General features: G+C 35.0%; 1 protein-coding gene across 3 annotated transcripts in view; it reads right to left on the bottom strand.

The window, feature by feature from the left end:
* LEMD3 (LEM domain containing 3) overlaps positions 1–16,330 on the bottom strand; it is a 72,781-nt gene that overhangs the window by 32,822 nt on the left and 23,629 nt on the right. For all 3 annotated transcript variants that reach the window (XR_005365346.1, XR_005365345.1, XM_038549927.1), the window contains exons 2-4: positions 11,560–11,597; positions 7,665–7,731; positions 5,423–5,490 (exon numbers count right to left, since the gene is read on the bottom strand). Coding sequence is in view for 1 of the 3 variants with exons in the window: in XM_038549927.1 (XP_038405855.1) it covers positions 5,423–5,490; positions 7,665–7,731; positions 11,560–11,597 (173 nt within the window). In the remaining 2 variants the exon portion in view is untranslated. The remainder of the gene's footprint in view (positions 1–5,422; positions 5,491–7,664; positions 7,732–11,559; positions 11,598–16,330) is intronic.

Below are 16,330 nucleotides of genomic sequence, written 5' to 3'. Positions count from 1 at the left end.
ATCCAAGCTAGGCCATAAAAGCCTATCCAACCTCATAATTTGGCACCTTGCAGCTATTTTCTTTCCTAGCATTTTCTTCACAAATCATAAGCGTATTGTGTTGAAGTTTCAAAAGGTTTTGAAAATGAACTAGAAAATGAACCACCATTAATTACACTGTTTAGTTGGAAAGTTATCATACAAAGCTTCTACCGTTTAACATAAAAAGTTTCGGTCTCTTCATGAAAATTTAATGCTATGTGTTTCCTAAATGTTCCACCAGAGGGACCTCTTAACTTTTCACAAATCAAAACAAGCTTGCATTCTCAAAAATGATCAATGTGGAAAAAAAAAATGAAAATTTCAAGAAAACATTGGCAGAGTTAGAAAAAGGGTGTTTAAATCACTTAAGTTAATCATCATGCTTATTTAAATTTCCTTTGAAAGAGAAAGTAGAAGAAATAAGAATGGAATGTGAAGCATCAAATTCAAGAATTCAAAAAAATTTTGCTGGGGCTTACTTATTCACTCATTTTACTCCACCAAGCATTTACTTATATTGTGCTTAAAATGCAATGGAAATTGGGGGAAAATCAGCTTACACTCATAGGAGTTCTGTGCATCCTTTGGCCCATCTACTGCTGAATCCAAAAACTTAATTGTGCTGCTGGTGAAACCATAGTACAAATACATGAAATGTATGACAGACCTCTCTCCAGAAGCAGAGAGCCTACAATATATGTATTATCATGGGTTTTTGACACCAGCTTTGTAGTGAGGTTCTTCCATATTTACACTAGAACTTGGGTAAAATAAAATAAGCAATTTTGACTAGACTGTGCTAAATGGCCATTCCAAATTAGAAAGTAATCTGGCAATATATATCAAAAGCATTAACAAAAGCTCATGCTCCTTAACAAGTAGTTTCTAGAACTATTTCCTAAGGAAACAATCAGAAAATCATATACTATATATGCAAAGATTAGAGTGCTTTCATAGTACTGACAAACCACAAACCAATACGACACAATACAATCATACAAAGGAATATTATCCAGTGCTAAAAAGAGCAGTTTTCAAAAACCTGAACAATGACATCAGAAAATTCTCATAATTTTAAGGAAAAAACATATATAAATACTTGTAATATGAAATATTTCTAATTTATGATGTATAGTGATACTAATTGTAGGAATGAAAATGTTAAGACTACAGAAAAATTAATCAAAAATGAGTGGTTACCTTCAGGCGGTGAATCTGAAATGTTTTTCTCTTTTCTTTTCCATTAGTTAAATCATGAGCGTAAGTTAATGTTATATATATTGAAAAAATAAACATTATTAAAAGTAGTACTTAAGGGACGCCTGAGTGGTAGCTCAGCGGTTGAGCGTTTGCCTTTGGCTCAGGTCATGATCCTGGGGTCCTGGGATTGAGTCCTGCATCGGGCTCCCCACAGGGAGCCCACTTCTCCCTCTGCCTATGTCTCTGCCCCCGCCTCTCTCTCTCTGTCTCTCATGAACAAATAAAATCTTTAAAACCAAAAAACAAAATAACTTCACTTAACTAATTAAAACTGGACCTATCAGAAATCTTTTGTAAAAACTTGGCTTAGAAATTATATTGAATTAAAAAAAAAAAGCAAAACCCAATCTAAAAGTAAAACCTAATCTAAAACATAAAATAATTCCAGGGACATTAATCTCAATTTTTTTAAACCCAATTACAGGCAGTTTCCAATTCAACTCCTGCAAGGATATGTCCAATAACTACTCTATTGCCAATCTTTAGTAGAAATAATCTCTCATCTCTTACTGCTGCCTGGCTTAGATTCTGACTTGTCCCAACCCTGGCTCTGAGTCCCTTCTTTTTACTTTATCTTATTGATGACCCATAGGGGCAATCAAATGGGGGTGGTGGTGTATCATCCTTCCATAGGAACCCCTGCCTCTTCCTCAGCTCCAGTAATAACTACTAATCAAACCTTATCCCTTCCCTTTAGTCCTTTAAATAGAGTACTCAGGAGCTTTTAAGAGTCTCGAGGTTCTTCTGAAGTGTAAATTAATCCTGTTTCAGGAATTTATGACCAACCATAACACATATCTGTGCCATTACCTAAGATATTTAACTGAAAGAGAGAGGAAGAGGAAGAGGAAGAGGAGAGAAGAGAAAGCAGGAAGGAAGCACTGGTTGGGATCAGTTTTTCCTACTGCTAGAAATAAAGACATGTGTAACTATCTCATAAAGAACTATTGCTTTGAATTCCCACATGCTATGCCCTCTTTCAGGAATACTTTATTCTATGATCTCTGTAGCCTACTCAATCCAATTCCTTCTTTGCTCCCACCCCCACAATCCATTTAGCAATTCTTCCATCCCCATAATCAAAACTCCTCCTAATTTAAGATCTTTTTGGATCCCGATTCTTTACCTATCCAATCTTTTAGCTATTATACTCTGTACAATTTGTCTGTCATCACTGTTCTTATCTAGGTCAAAACTGAAACTGAAGATGAGAACCAGGAAGGGTGAGAAGACAAATCCTGTAGCATGGTATTAGAAACTCTCTCCAGAGTGACTCGGATTTAATTAACTAAGAAACACAGAAAAAAAGCAAAATTTACTAGGAAACTACCCTAACCATCAGGCACTGAGCACTTAAGTCTCCCAATCACTCTGACAAGAATTAAGTCCACTTTCATACTAAGAAACAGGTACAGAAAAGTGAAAGAACTTTACCAAGACACACAGCTTCTATATAGCCAGAATGTGAATCCACATCTAAATCTCCAAGATATTATTATATTGTCTTAACATCTTCTGGATATCTATATTAAGTAGATTAAGTTAATCTAAATTACGTTAAAAACAGTCCATATTTCTCTTTTTTAACAAGCATGTCATGGGAAACTATTCACAACTTTGCTGAAACCCTTAGTGAGAAAAGCAAGCATTATACTATATTCTAAATAAAAAAAAAAGTGAGGCGGTGACATCAACAAGATGACAGAATAGGAAGCCCTAGACCATCCTTTCCCTATACAGACACAAATTCAACAATACACAGACCAATTCCCTTTGTAAGAAATCCAGAAACTAGTTAAAAAGGGCTCCTATAACCCAAGCAAGTGTGAAACAAGCAGCATGGCAGCCAGTAGGAAAATTAGTCGCACTTGCTCACCAGAGCCTCACCCTATGGCACAACATGCGCAACCAGAAGAAAATTCCCAACTCCTGGCTTCTCCTTCAAGAGGCAAAGAAAAGACTGAAACCTAATTCTAATGTTCAGAATTTCTGAGGGCTACCAGAGGTCTGGTTTCTGTCTTGCCTGAATCTAAGCACTGATAGCTTGGAGGCAACGGAGAACAAAGATGATCTGAACTCGCCACTGCCCTTCTCCACAGCTTGATGAAGAACGAGCAGGAGAAAAACCCCAAACTCCTGGCTTCTCCCTGAGGAAAGAAAGAGTTGGAACATGTGTCCAATATCCCAAGTTCTCAGGGAGCTGCCAAAGGGGCTGGCTTCTGTATCATGTCTCAGAGCACTGAGGAGACCTGACTCAGTCTAAACACCTGGGAGTTGCTGAGAACAAAAAAAGAGCAGGACAGCTTGCAGCTGCTCCAGGGGGACCCACAGTACAGCAAACAGACACCAGAGGGAGCAAGAGATTACAATATCTTGACAAAAGAAACCTGGAAAACCTTTTTAGTTGATAATTTGCACCCACAAATCCAGAGAAGATGCATCCACAGAAAAGGTTTGAGAGCACCCCAGAATCTCTATTTGAGCTCATGGGTAAAGGTCTTCCTCTGCACAAAGGCAATCTCTAAAGGCTGGGAAATATGGCTGTGTCTTCAAATGCACAGATCCCGACAAAGTACTAAGGTACATGATGGAAACAGTAACACTAGGCCCAACTAAAGGAACAAATTAATCTCCAAAAACTGACCCTAAAGGAACAAAGGTATAGGAGTTACCTGACAAAAATTTCAAAATAAGTGTCAGCCCAAGAAAACAACACACAAATTAAATTAGAATATCAATAAAGTGAGAAAAAATTAAAAAGAATAAATTTTGGAGCTGAAGAATAACTGAATTAAAAAATTCACTAGATGGGCAGAAAATTTCCCAAATCCAGGGAAAGAAATGGACATTCAGATTCCAGAAGCCCAAAAGCTTTTAATGGGATACAGCAAAAGCAGTACTACGAGGGAAGTTTATAGTGACAAACAGCTACATTAAAAAAGCTCTCAAATAAACCACCTTAAGGAACTAGAGAAAGAACTATGCCCAATTAGGAGGAAATATTAAAGATTAGAGTAAAAATAAATAAAACAGAGAATAGGAAAAAAAACAGCTGGTTTGTTTTTTTTAAAAGATAAGCAAAACTGACAAAGCCTCAAAAGAAAAAGAAAACTCAAAATCAGAAAGAAAAGATATCAAGTCAGATGTCACAGAAATACAAAGGATCATAAGAGATTATTATGAACAATTAGTTGCCAACAAATTGGGATAACCTAGAGAAAAAAACAGATAAATTCCTAGAAACATATAACCTACCAAGACTGAATCACAAAGAAATAGAAACTCTGAACAGACCTGTAACTGGTTAGGAGCCTGAATCAGTAATCAAATACTTCTCAAACAAGAAGAGCCCAGGACTTGATGGCTTCACTGGGGAATTCTACCAAACATTACCAATCCTTCTCAACTTCTGCCAAAAAACTGAAGAGAACACTTTTTTGCACTTATTTTATGAGAGCAACATTATTCTGATGCCAAGCCAAACAGAAACGCTATAAGAAATACAAATCAATGTCCTTGATGAATACAGATGCTAAAAATCCTCAACAAAATGCTAGCAAATGAATCTGACAGCATACTAAGAGGATCATACACCATGACCAAGTAGGATTTACTCCTGGAATTCAAGGATGGTCCAATATACAAAAAAAAAAAAAAAAAAGTCAGTGGGATACACATGAAGGATAAAAATCACATGCTCATCTCAGATGCAAAAAAAGCATTTGACAAAATCAATACCTCTTCATGATTAAAAACACTCAACAAAGTAAGAATAGAAGCAAATCACCTCAATATAATAAAGGTCACATGGGGGCGGGGGGGCGGCGGGGCGTGTGGCACCTGAGTGGCTCAGTCGGTTAAGCATCTGCCTTCTGCTCAGGTCATGATCCCAGGGTCCTGGGATTGAGCCCTGCATCGGACTGCCTGCTGAGTGGGTAAGTGGGGAATCTGTTTCTGTTTCTCCTCCTTCTCCCTCTCCCTCTCCCCACTGCTCACGCATGCTCACATTACACCAAACAACAGGCCCAAGCTTCTAACAGTACAATTAAAGAAATCAAATGCGTGGTACTTTTGTACAAGTTGTAATAATTTATATAAACTTTAAGAATATAGCTACCAAAATTCTAATTGTACTGCTTACTTTTAAATATGCAGCTGCCTCTTGGACAGAAAGTGTTCTCTGACTAGAACTGCCACATTCATGATCTCCTGGAAAGATTAGCATATTATTAATTTTGAATCAGTACTATGTTAAAGAGAAGAAAACAAACATGATTAATCAAAATATATTCAAATTACACAATTATAGGTCATATTATAATCAATAAAGAAGATAAACACTATTAAATTTCCTATAAAAATCCAGTAGGTAATATAAACAATTATCTTTACATAAACCACAATCTTTAAATGCATTTCTAAATAGTCCAGATAGGAACATGTCTTCTATTTCCAACTAAATCATTGGCCAGGGTAGGAACAATGTCACATTGATGCCTATCCACAGATCTTGGGACAAAGAAGGCCCTCCACAGATTTACTGTTTTTCAAGGGGGGAAATTCATTGTGGTAACTTACACATCTATTACTAAAGCTAATAATTCAAAAAGGTTCAAATTAAAATGTACATTCTGAATATAAAGACAGTGTTAAGGCTATCTTTAGCAAGGTATTTGCCTGCTTTAAAAATTATCATAACACAGATCAACAGGGAAATTAGAAACTTTTAGTTATGACCTGATTTCTGCAAAGAACACAGTACATACAAAACTACCTTTCTTATAACACCTTTCTTTTCCCTTATAACAATTTATAAGAGAATCCAAAGCCTTATCTTTCAGGCTATCTGTGGTTATTAAAGATCAATTTCCTCATATTGAACTTGAATTGCAAGTTCTTCCTGCTCTATTTCTCTTCATGATTTTTTTAAAAACCATTTTTTTTAACATGAAAGTATAATAAAGTAACTCCTTGGCAAACCTTTCTATTATAAAAAAGTAGCCATATTCCTATTTATGAGACTTGTGCAAGTAGTCAGATTTTAATGGTCACAGTCATAAAAAAGGAAGAAATATCTATTAAACAACTAAGTCTTCAAATTTTATGATGCATCCTCCAAGATTCAGTTTCCACAGATCTACAGCAGAGGTCAGCAAACCTCGGCCCATAGCCAAATCTGCCCTGCCACTGATTCTTATACATGAAGTTTTACTGGAACACAGCCATACTCATTCATTTATGTATTATCTGTGGCTGCTGTCATGCTATAATGGCAGAATTTAGTACCTCTGACAAAGTCCAGCAAACAAAGCCCCAAAAACTTACTATCTGGCCCCTTCACACGAAAAAGTTTGCTGACCCCTGCTCTAGAAGGAATCTTTATCTTTAAAAGCACCCCAATTATGCTGATCTAGCACACTGCATAAAACAATGCTGTAGAGACAGCTGTAGAAGCCTGTGGTAGCCAAAGAGTATATACTTAACCTATTTCTGGGTACTACATACAGCATACCAAATAAATGTCATTAGCTTGCCGTATATGAATATGACAGCCAGTTAGTTAATGCAAAGAAGGCTTTTAGTGATATACACAAAATTATGAGCATTAAAAAAAAAAAAAAAAAGGCCAGAGTTAGAGTTAAGGGCATCGCCCTGCAAAAAAAAAAAAAAAAAAAAAAAGACTGATATGAGGATGGGAAACTATAAGGATCCTAAATGTCTCCAATCAACCAAAGAACTTTCATATTTACCTTGTACCAGAATCTTATGTCTACAAAAAGATCTGCTACATAAAAAAGTTTAGAAAACTACACTTTTTCTTTTCTGTAACTTCTTTAACAAGAAGCAAATCCAAAGTCTCTTCTTTTAGATTATATGTGAAATAAGAATAACTAAAAAAAAGCTAAGGTAATAAGCAGATAAGCTGCTACTACAGCTTACAGATGCTAAAAGACTTTAGTAAGAGCAGAATATAAGGAAAAAATTCTAAAATATATTACCTTTATCCTAGGAAATGATACCTAATCAATGGAAAATCTATACTTTTATATTTAATCTAGAGTTTTAATTCATTGCTTACCCAATTCAATTGATATCTAGCTTTCAAAATTTTTTACTATTAATACAATAAACAAATTGGATTGACTTTAGAATTATATAATATAGATTTCATCTAATACATATGGACAGGCAGGAAAAAGGCCTTGATTAAATATATCTATAAAAATAAAAACTACTCTGTACAGGTAACAAAAATTTCCAGAGAGAAAATTCACAAACATAACACTAGTCTTGGGAAAAACTATTTCTGCTGATATAGAATGCTACATATACAAATTAATTTTCAAAACATTTTTAGACACTATGAATGTTAAAACAATTACCTGCAAGCTGTGCCAATCGATCATGAAGCTTGTATAAAGTGTTCATCATAAGATTTTTCTTACTTTCCTAAAATTAAAAGAAATGATAAAATATCCAATTCAAAAACATATACCAAATAATAATCTTTCAAAAAACAGTAAATAACTTAAAATCATGGAAGCTACATAATCCAAAAGACAAATTCACATTTAAACAATGGCTACCATAATTTTTTTTAAAAAGCCTTAATCTAAAAATCTAAATCATCACTCTAAACATTTTACTTTCTGGAGGACTGATTGGGAAATTGGCACTCAGGTTAGTGCTTAAAAAAAAAAAAAGAAGAAAAAAAGTCTCCTGTACAACAAACTCCCCCAACCACCAAAGCAATGCTCCCAATCCTCCTTTACACAATGCACACTTATATATATTGTTCTTATGAGACTTCAAGGCTGCCCTTCATGTTTTGTCTTAATCTGATTCAACCACACAATAAGGAAATGAATACTGACACTTTGATAATCAACCTCTCCTTGACCCCCAAAGCGGTCCTGTATAAATTTATGAACCATTAAAGCAAAACAAACACTTTATAAGTATTTAGTAACAGAAGTTAAGAACTATTCTCAGCAAAGCAAGAGGCCTAGTAAACAAGGTGGTTCCTATTCTCAAGGGTAAAAAACATACTTAAGTGCTAAAGCTGCAAACAAAGTATAACGGAAATACAGAAGAAAGAGGGAAGGGAAGATCCATTTATAGAAGAAAGAATATTTAAGTTGGGCTTCCCAGGAAGAACAGAATTGACTAGAATTCTAGTCAGAAGAAAAAGCATGAGCAAAGGCATAAAGGCACTGGTTATATGTTTCTTACATAACCAATAGCCTGCTTTGATTTAGTACAACACTGATAAAATAGTTTGGAATCAACTGCTAGGGACCAAGACAAAGAGTTTGACTTCATTCTAAAAATTTAGGAGGAGAAAAATAAAACAGACTTGTGCGCCAGGAATAGTACTCTGAATATATGAAAGAAAACCAGAGAGAAGATCATTTCAATGTCTAAGGACCTTGCCAAGTAAATGAAGGCAACGAGACCCACAATTTCAGAGCAATCACAATGAAGAAGGACCCACACAGCAATGGGAGAATGTAAGTCAGGAAAAGGGGTAAGCTTATCACGCTGTTTGGAATAAGTTCATGATTCAAGAGGGGGCTGTATCTTTATTTCCTTTCTTCCTGATGTGTCAAAGAAAACAGTAATACTGGAAAAATAGGACCAGGATATAAAAAGCTAGGAAAGTAACATTTATATGTCTAATGACATGCAACCTCATACAATTATTTTCATGCTGTATTTTCAGGGACAGAGACAAGTGTACATGCTATGAGTGGCACGTGTTTGTCAATGCAGCAATTAACTGCTTATGCTAGGAAGAAGGAAACTCATTAAAGTTTCTACCCTACCACGAGAGTCCCTGGTTTTATGGAAGATGGTTGATAGAGATCAAGTGACATTCCCCCTTGCCTTCCAGCCCTTAGCTTTGGCTCAACTCTATCTCAAGCAGATTCTGAGTCAAGCTAGACCTTATCTCTGTATATGCTTAAAACTCCAAACTTCAAGAATCAGACATCAAAAAATAACTGCTGGGGCTGAAAGCCAGGATTGTGAAACCTATGCATTTGTGATATGTTAAACCACAAAACTATTTTTAATAAATACATTCAATATAATAGAATGAGAAAGAGTTCTAATGATATGCATAACTTGTGGACTTGATACTTCATACTTGTGGACTTGATACATACAGGCAAATCTGATTAAGCTTTGGGATTAAAGTACCTAATAGTTTTGAAGTTTGTCTCCTCCCTTATCTGGAAAAGAGACCGATTGCCTTTTCTTTCATATGTCCTGATCACGCCCAATCCCATTCCCCTTTTAAAAACAAAACTAGGGGCAGCCTGGATGGCTAAGTGGTTTAGCGCAGCCTTCTGCCCAGGGCCTGATCCTGGAGACCGGGATTGAGCCACGTTGGGCTCCCTGCATGGAGCCTGCTTCTCCTCCTGCCTGTGTCTCTGTGTTTCTCTCTGTCTCTCATGAATGAATGAATGAATGAATGAATGAATGAATAAATAAATAAATAAATAAATCTTTAAAAAAATAAAAAAAAATTTTTTATTAAGAAAAAAATCCAAAAATTGGACACCTGTGCTCTGTGATTACATCTCTAATGAACACCAGAGGCCTGAGAATAAACTTCATCTTTTGATTCATAGATATTAACACTGGAACAGATAAGTAGAAGAAATAACAAAATCTTATCAGATGCAACTGAATCCATAAGACAACATACATACATACCAGTACATTATATAGAGAATTTAAGCACCCAAAAAGCTAAACTATAACTTTTTCAAAAATTATTTTTCCAATGGCAATTTATTCAAAATGATATATATTACAATGATCTCAAGTGCATGATCAACTAAATTACGATCTAACTAGTTTTTATGTAATATGTTATTAATATGAACAAATCAATCTTGAAGAAGAAAAAGAAAGGCTTTGGTTCAACTATCTTTAGCACCAATATGCTAAACTAGAAATCAATCTGAAAAACATATAAATCAAATTTTAAAGTTCTATTCTTATAGAAACTTATACTGATTTATAGCTTCATTACAGTCTTTTTCCATTCTGACTGCTTTTCCAATTGTCTCCTAACATTCAGCTTGAAAGGTGTCTCATGCTGGCTTTCCTAATCACCCTGAAAACAAATTTAAAGATCTACAAATAAACCATACTTAAACTAAGCTTTCAAGTAATCTTTCATTAAACAGAAATGCTTTTATACTGTAATTTGAAATAGCTATCCTCCAACTGTCTCTTTTGGTAAGGTCCAACTTTTCTTTTAGTAACCCATATCATTCTCTGAAGCAAAGAGAGTTCTTGGGTTCTTGGGTGGGTAAAAATCAGACTTTAGGGAAACTCTCCCAAATTCTCTCATATGTTGTCACCTTTAAATAGTTCCCCCTTCTATTCTCAGCCAATTTTCTCAAGACAATTTTCAGTTGTTTGTATCAAGTCTCTCATTAAATGTGCAGTGAGTATATGGTACGGATTTAAATGATAATGCCAATAGCAGCATTATACTTAATATCATAACTGACAAAATAAACCTTTTTAAAAACAAATATCACAATATTACTAAAAATGGTCATTACAAAGTCCCTCTCTAACAATCTTAAGTAATATTCTATAGATTTGATTACATATTATTACATATCCTTTAAGCACAACCAATTTTTATATATAGGTCTATATTACTGTCAATTCCTATAGTAAATTAATAACTAATTGTGCATTATAATATGAGCTCAAATACCTTAATCTTTGAAGTCCCTATAATGAAGGTAAGTGAAAAATATTTTCATGTAAGATTTAGGTTGAAATTAGTATTACAGATCCTTGAAAAGAAAAGGAATCATAAATAGGTAGCCTAACAATCATGTTTCTTTCTAAATCCTTTGCCTTCCTGATGATTAAATAGGCATGCTTATGAACAAAAGATCCAGAGAGACAAGATGATGGCAAAGAGGACAAAAATTGTCAGAATATCCAGCAACTTATTAAACAGGCATACCTCTAAGGGTTAAGACTTGATCTCCAGCTAACATGCCAATACCATTTCACTTGGCAGTTGGCTTTTACCCTAAAGTGATAAACAACTCAGCTCTTAGGAGAAAATCTGTTTCAGATTTAATCATATTATCGTTAAAGAATATTCAAAGTAAGAAAATGTACTGTTTCAATTTAAGAGAACTTTTAAAATGAGCATTTTTTTAGTCGACAGTCTTCCTAATACTTTTAGCATATAAAACAGGAGACAAAATATCAGTATTATGATCTTCTACTTACTTGTATTTTTCCAAATGTTTCATCAAAGGGTTTTTTTACTATCAAGAAAGAAAAAAAGACAACTATTAGCATCATTTGAGAATGAGAATTAGAATCCCCTAAACAAGCCCCCTGAAATGCCAGCATGTACTCTGCCATAACTGAATGTAAACAAGCAAACAAAATGTAAACAAACTGATGATAATAAAGGTAAGGGTAGTAATTTTTGCGACTCACTATATTTACCATTCTTACCTTGAATCTGTGGTTTTCTCTGTAATAAATGAGAGCAGTGAGTTCAAGTCCCAGTTCCATCACTTACTAGTTAACATGACCATGAACTGCTTAGCTACTCTAAGTGGTAGTTTACTTTCCTATAAAGAAAGGCTGTAACAATGATACCTAATTTATATAGTTGTTGAGAAGATTAAATGAGATTAATTATATACAATGCTCCGCTTAATGTCAAGCACTTAATACATGTTACCTATTACTGTTACTAACTATATTGCTTCCACCAAACTTGGTTTCTACTCAAAATATAGATCAACAGCAGTTACTACTTAAGGAAATTTACCAGATGCTTTTTAAAACTAAACAATTCTTTCAAAATTCTGACTTCTAATGATTAAAAAACAAAAAAAAAAAAAAAAAAAAAAACTTCCTACTGCTTGCTAACATCTGGAAAAGTGGCAAGAAACAAATATACAGATAAAGTAGCTAAGAACTGTCTCAATATTAAATAATTTCGTATTGCCAATATCTATTATAAAAAGGATTTAGCACTTTTCATCCAACCTCCCCTCATACATCTCCCCTAAAAAAAATGCAAACAAGTTTACAGTAAATATGTAGTATCTCTAATGGTTACTATTTAGAATCTTCTCTTTATCATCTATTTGAAAATTACATGCAAAACATTCAGAGCTTTCAGATACCTGGATCTCTATAATCCAGTTCCCAACTAAGACTAACTGAGCCTACAAAGTAGTTCACACTGACCAGGTTTCCTTTCTGAGGTGCTTTTCTATTTTTATTTAAGAAAACAGGAAGTCCCATAGGAACTAGGAACTGCCTGATTCTAAGAAAGTTCATGTGTGAGATCAGTTTAACAAGGTACAAAAAAAAAGCAAAGAAAAATGTATCCTGTGATTATCTAAAGGGATTTTGCTAATGGGTTTTTAGACAGTTTTCTAGAGTAACAGTGTTTTAATCTGGAAAAGAAAAATGTTTGAATGACAGATCAAAAGTACTCATTAGGGGACTAGGAAAAAGAAAACACAGCTTAAAGATTAAATAAAATGTTATGAATCACAACATGCTTGTACCAAAAAGATACTTTTAAATAACACTGATTTTTATTAATGTAAATTTGAAGAATTTAAAGTAAAGCTGTATAGCTGTATTGCCAAAAAAACGTCTTGTCAATCGACTTAAGAAAAGCCATGGTAGCCTTACTTTTTTGACCATATACAAAATCATTTTTTGTCAAGATTATTAAAATGGAAAGCTAATTCTTCAAGTATCTCTGTAGAAGTATTACCTAAGACTGTGGGTGTTCTCCCACTAGACCGTCCTACTGTGAATTTCTCATGACAGGGACCACGTGTCACTCATGTTTGTGTGATAAGAGCCAGGCATAGTACTGTGCATACAGTTAGTGCTCAGAAGTTCTGGTTGTGCTATCTAGGTTAGACTCACCCTTCTTTTTTCTACCCTATCTGTTAACACTGCAGAAGGCTGAGAAGGGTAATTCTGAAGCAACTGGGAAGAGGAGCGGATAACAAAGCTATAGAGCAGAACGATAATTCTGTTGAAAGAACTGCTCTCTGCCCTTTGTATCCTTCTAGATTCCTGCCTCTTGTCTAAATGGGCTGAGATACCTGATAGTGTATCTTAAAAGCCAACAATATACTTTCCATCCTACATACCTTATGCTTAAAAAATTTCTCCCCAACCTCCTATGACAACCACCATTTTCACAGCATAACTAACTGGCTATTAAAAAAAAAATCACAAAAAAGAGGACACTCATTAAAAAGGACATAACAAAGTTGAAAGACTTGTGAGTTTCAAAATATTTGAATACATCAAATGTATAATGTAGATTTTCATGGCAATACTATGCAAATAATTGATTTCATTCTGTGGACTATACCTAAGCACTTGTCTTCAAAGTCTTTTGTTCGTAGTATTATAAAGTTTTTTGCTTGTTGATTTGTCTCCTCATTCAGCATTGCACTTTTTCTTTTTAGGGTAAAATATCTTCCTTCATTAAGAGCAGTATCAGTTCATAAATACTACGATTCATATTTATAAATTAGCTTCATATTGTGTTGTGAAAGCCTTCTAGCTGTTGTTTGTTTGGCATATTGTCACATATATACTGATAGACATTCCAAAGTTTATGGGAAAATGGGTTCAAATCTCTGCACCACTGTATAGATCATGATGAGGGCTGGTTAAGATTTAGATAATAGAAAAATGGGACTACTGGGTCAATGGAGAAATGAAACTAAACTCTCAGTTTGATGAAACCAAATCGTCAGCCAATTATTTATCTTTTATGGCAAAATTACATCATCAAAATGCTTGCAGCAAAGATGCTTGTAGCAAAACTACCTAGAACCACAAGTGTCACCTATTAAATTAACAGACCTATTAAGTTAACAAGAAGTAAAAGGTAGTGTTGAAATAAGTTTTACAAAGGAAACTCAACCCAAAACAGTAATTATTAAAAAACAAAAGCCCCCAATTCTAAAAGCAGCTTTTTTTAAAAGACTTTTTTAAATTTTTAAGTAATCTCTACACCCAAAATAGGGCTTAAACTCACGACCCTGAGTTCAAGAGTCTTACGCTGTACCGACTAAGCCAGCCATGTACCCCTAAAAAAAAGCATCTTTATACATCTAACTTTTCTTCCCCCAAATCACCTCAGTATTTCTAACACTACAACTACAGGTCAGTATCTTTTATTCATCCAAATTATCTACAATATTTACTTTTTTAAGATGTTATTTACTTATTCATGAGGGACACACAGAGAGAGAGAGAGACATAGGTAGAGGGAGAAGCAGGCTCCCTACAGTGAGCATGATGCAGGATTCAATCCCAGGACCCTGGGATCATGACCTGAGCCAAATGTAGACACTCAACCACAGAGCGTTGATAGGCACCCAGGTGCCTCTACCAACAATATATAATGGAAACAACACATATTGCCACCCCTAGTGAAAATATTACTCCTCCCCACCCCCACCCCCACCCCCGGCAGCCACCAATTCGGCATTTACAGAAAAGAAACCATATTCCAAAAGCATCGCACAGCAAACAAGTGCCACCTCATTTACAAGCCTCTTTTCTAGGCATGTAAATTATGTTCTTATCCCTTATCCTAAAGCAATGATAATGCCACATGGATATTTCAAACTTTCCTCTTCCATCCCTTAATCAGCACAACCTTGAAGCCATTTGAGACCAAGTACCGTCCTCCTTTATATCCTACATCCCCAATAGCTTCTCTCAGCTGTTTTTTCCTCAAATTCTCCTGGTGTCACCATTTCTCCTTCAATTTTCTTGTTCAGATTATTTCAAACCTCAAATATACCAAACTTTCCTTTGTAAATGTCCTTAAAATTTTGACTTCTCTAAACTACCCTAATGACTGTAAAAATCAAATTCCTAATTACATTTCTTTAATTATACTACTAGATCCCTCAAAATCTTCCAATGATTTCCCAACAAATTTTGCTTCAAGGAAGTAATTCTAACCTTGTGATATTCTCCTATATACATAGACACATTGTTGACTCTCATTCTCCAAACTTCTCTTTCACATCAATTTGAAAAATGTTAATAGTTTTACCAATCCAGTTAACTTTTTTCATTCTCTTACACTGAGATCAAATTCATTAACCATTACGAATGCCCAGATAAAAAGGAAAACCTGAAGTGTATCAATCTATAAATGTATTCACAAATATATGTTTAATTTTGGTCAAATAAATTGGTATTTTCCTCAGAAAGGGTCCATTTTGGTCACTCAAGGTGGCAGTAAAAAGAAAAGCCTGGGGACACCTGGGTGGCTCAGCAGTTGAGCGTGTCTTCAGCTCAGATGGTGATCCAGGGATCGAGTCCCACATCGGGCTCCCCGCAGGGAGCCTGCTTCTCCCTCTGCCTGTGTCTCTGCCTCTTTCTGTGTCTCTCATGAATAAATGAATAAAATCTTTAAAAAAAAGAAAAAAAAGGCAGAAAAGTCTGTGATGCCCAAAGTTCTTTCACAACTCAAAAAGAAACAGGTTTTTTTATTTAATAATTATTTATTGACTACTTTGTGTGAGGCACTGGAAATGTGACTTAAATAAAATTTTACAAACCCTTGCCCTCAAAGCACTTATGTTAGAGTAGACAATGTACAAATACATTTTAAAAATATATAGTATGGCAAATGGTTCTAAGTGCTTTCGAGGTAAAACAGCAGGGAAGGTGCTTGACTTGATTGACAGTGAGGGAGGAAAGTTGTATTAAGATGGTCGGAGAAGGCCATACCTCTCTGCGTTTGAATAGAAACCTGGAGGAGGGATCCCTGGGTGGCGCAGCGGTTTGGCGCCTGCCTTTGGCCCGGGGCGTGATCCTGGAGACTCAGGATCAAGTCCCACATCAGGCTCCCTGCATGGAGCCTGCTTCTCCCTCTGCCTATGTCTCTGCCTCTCTCTCTCTATCATAAATAAATAAAAATTTAAAAAAATTAAAAAAAAAAAAAAAAAGGAAACCTGGAGGAGCACAGACAGGA

Source organism: Canis lupus, chromosome 10 (genome assembly GCF_011100685.1).
Source record: "Canis lupus familiaris isolate Mischka breed German Shepherd chromosome 10, alternate assembly UU_Cfam_GSD_1.0, whole genome shotgun sequence".
Taxonomy (NCBI): domain Eukaryota; kingdom Metazoa; phylum Chordata; class Mammalia; order Carnivora; family Canidae; genus Canis; species Canis lupus.
The sequence above is the reverse complement of the archived record's forward strand: the minus strand, read 5'-3'. Positions and strand labels throughout refer to the sequence as shown.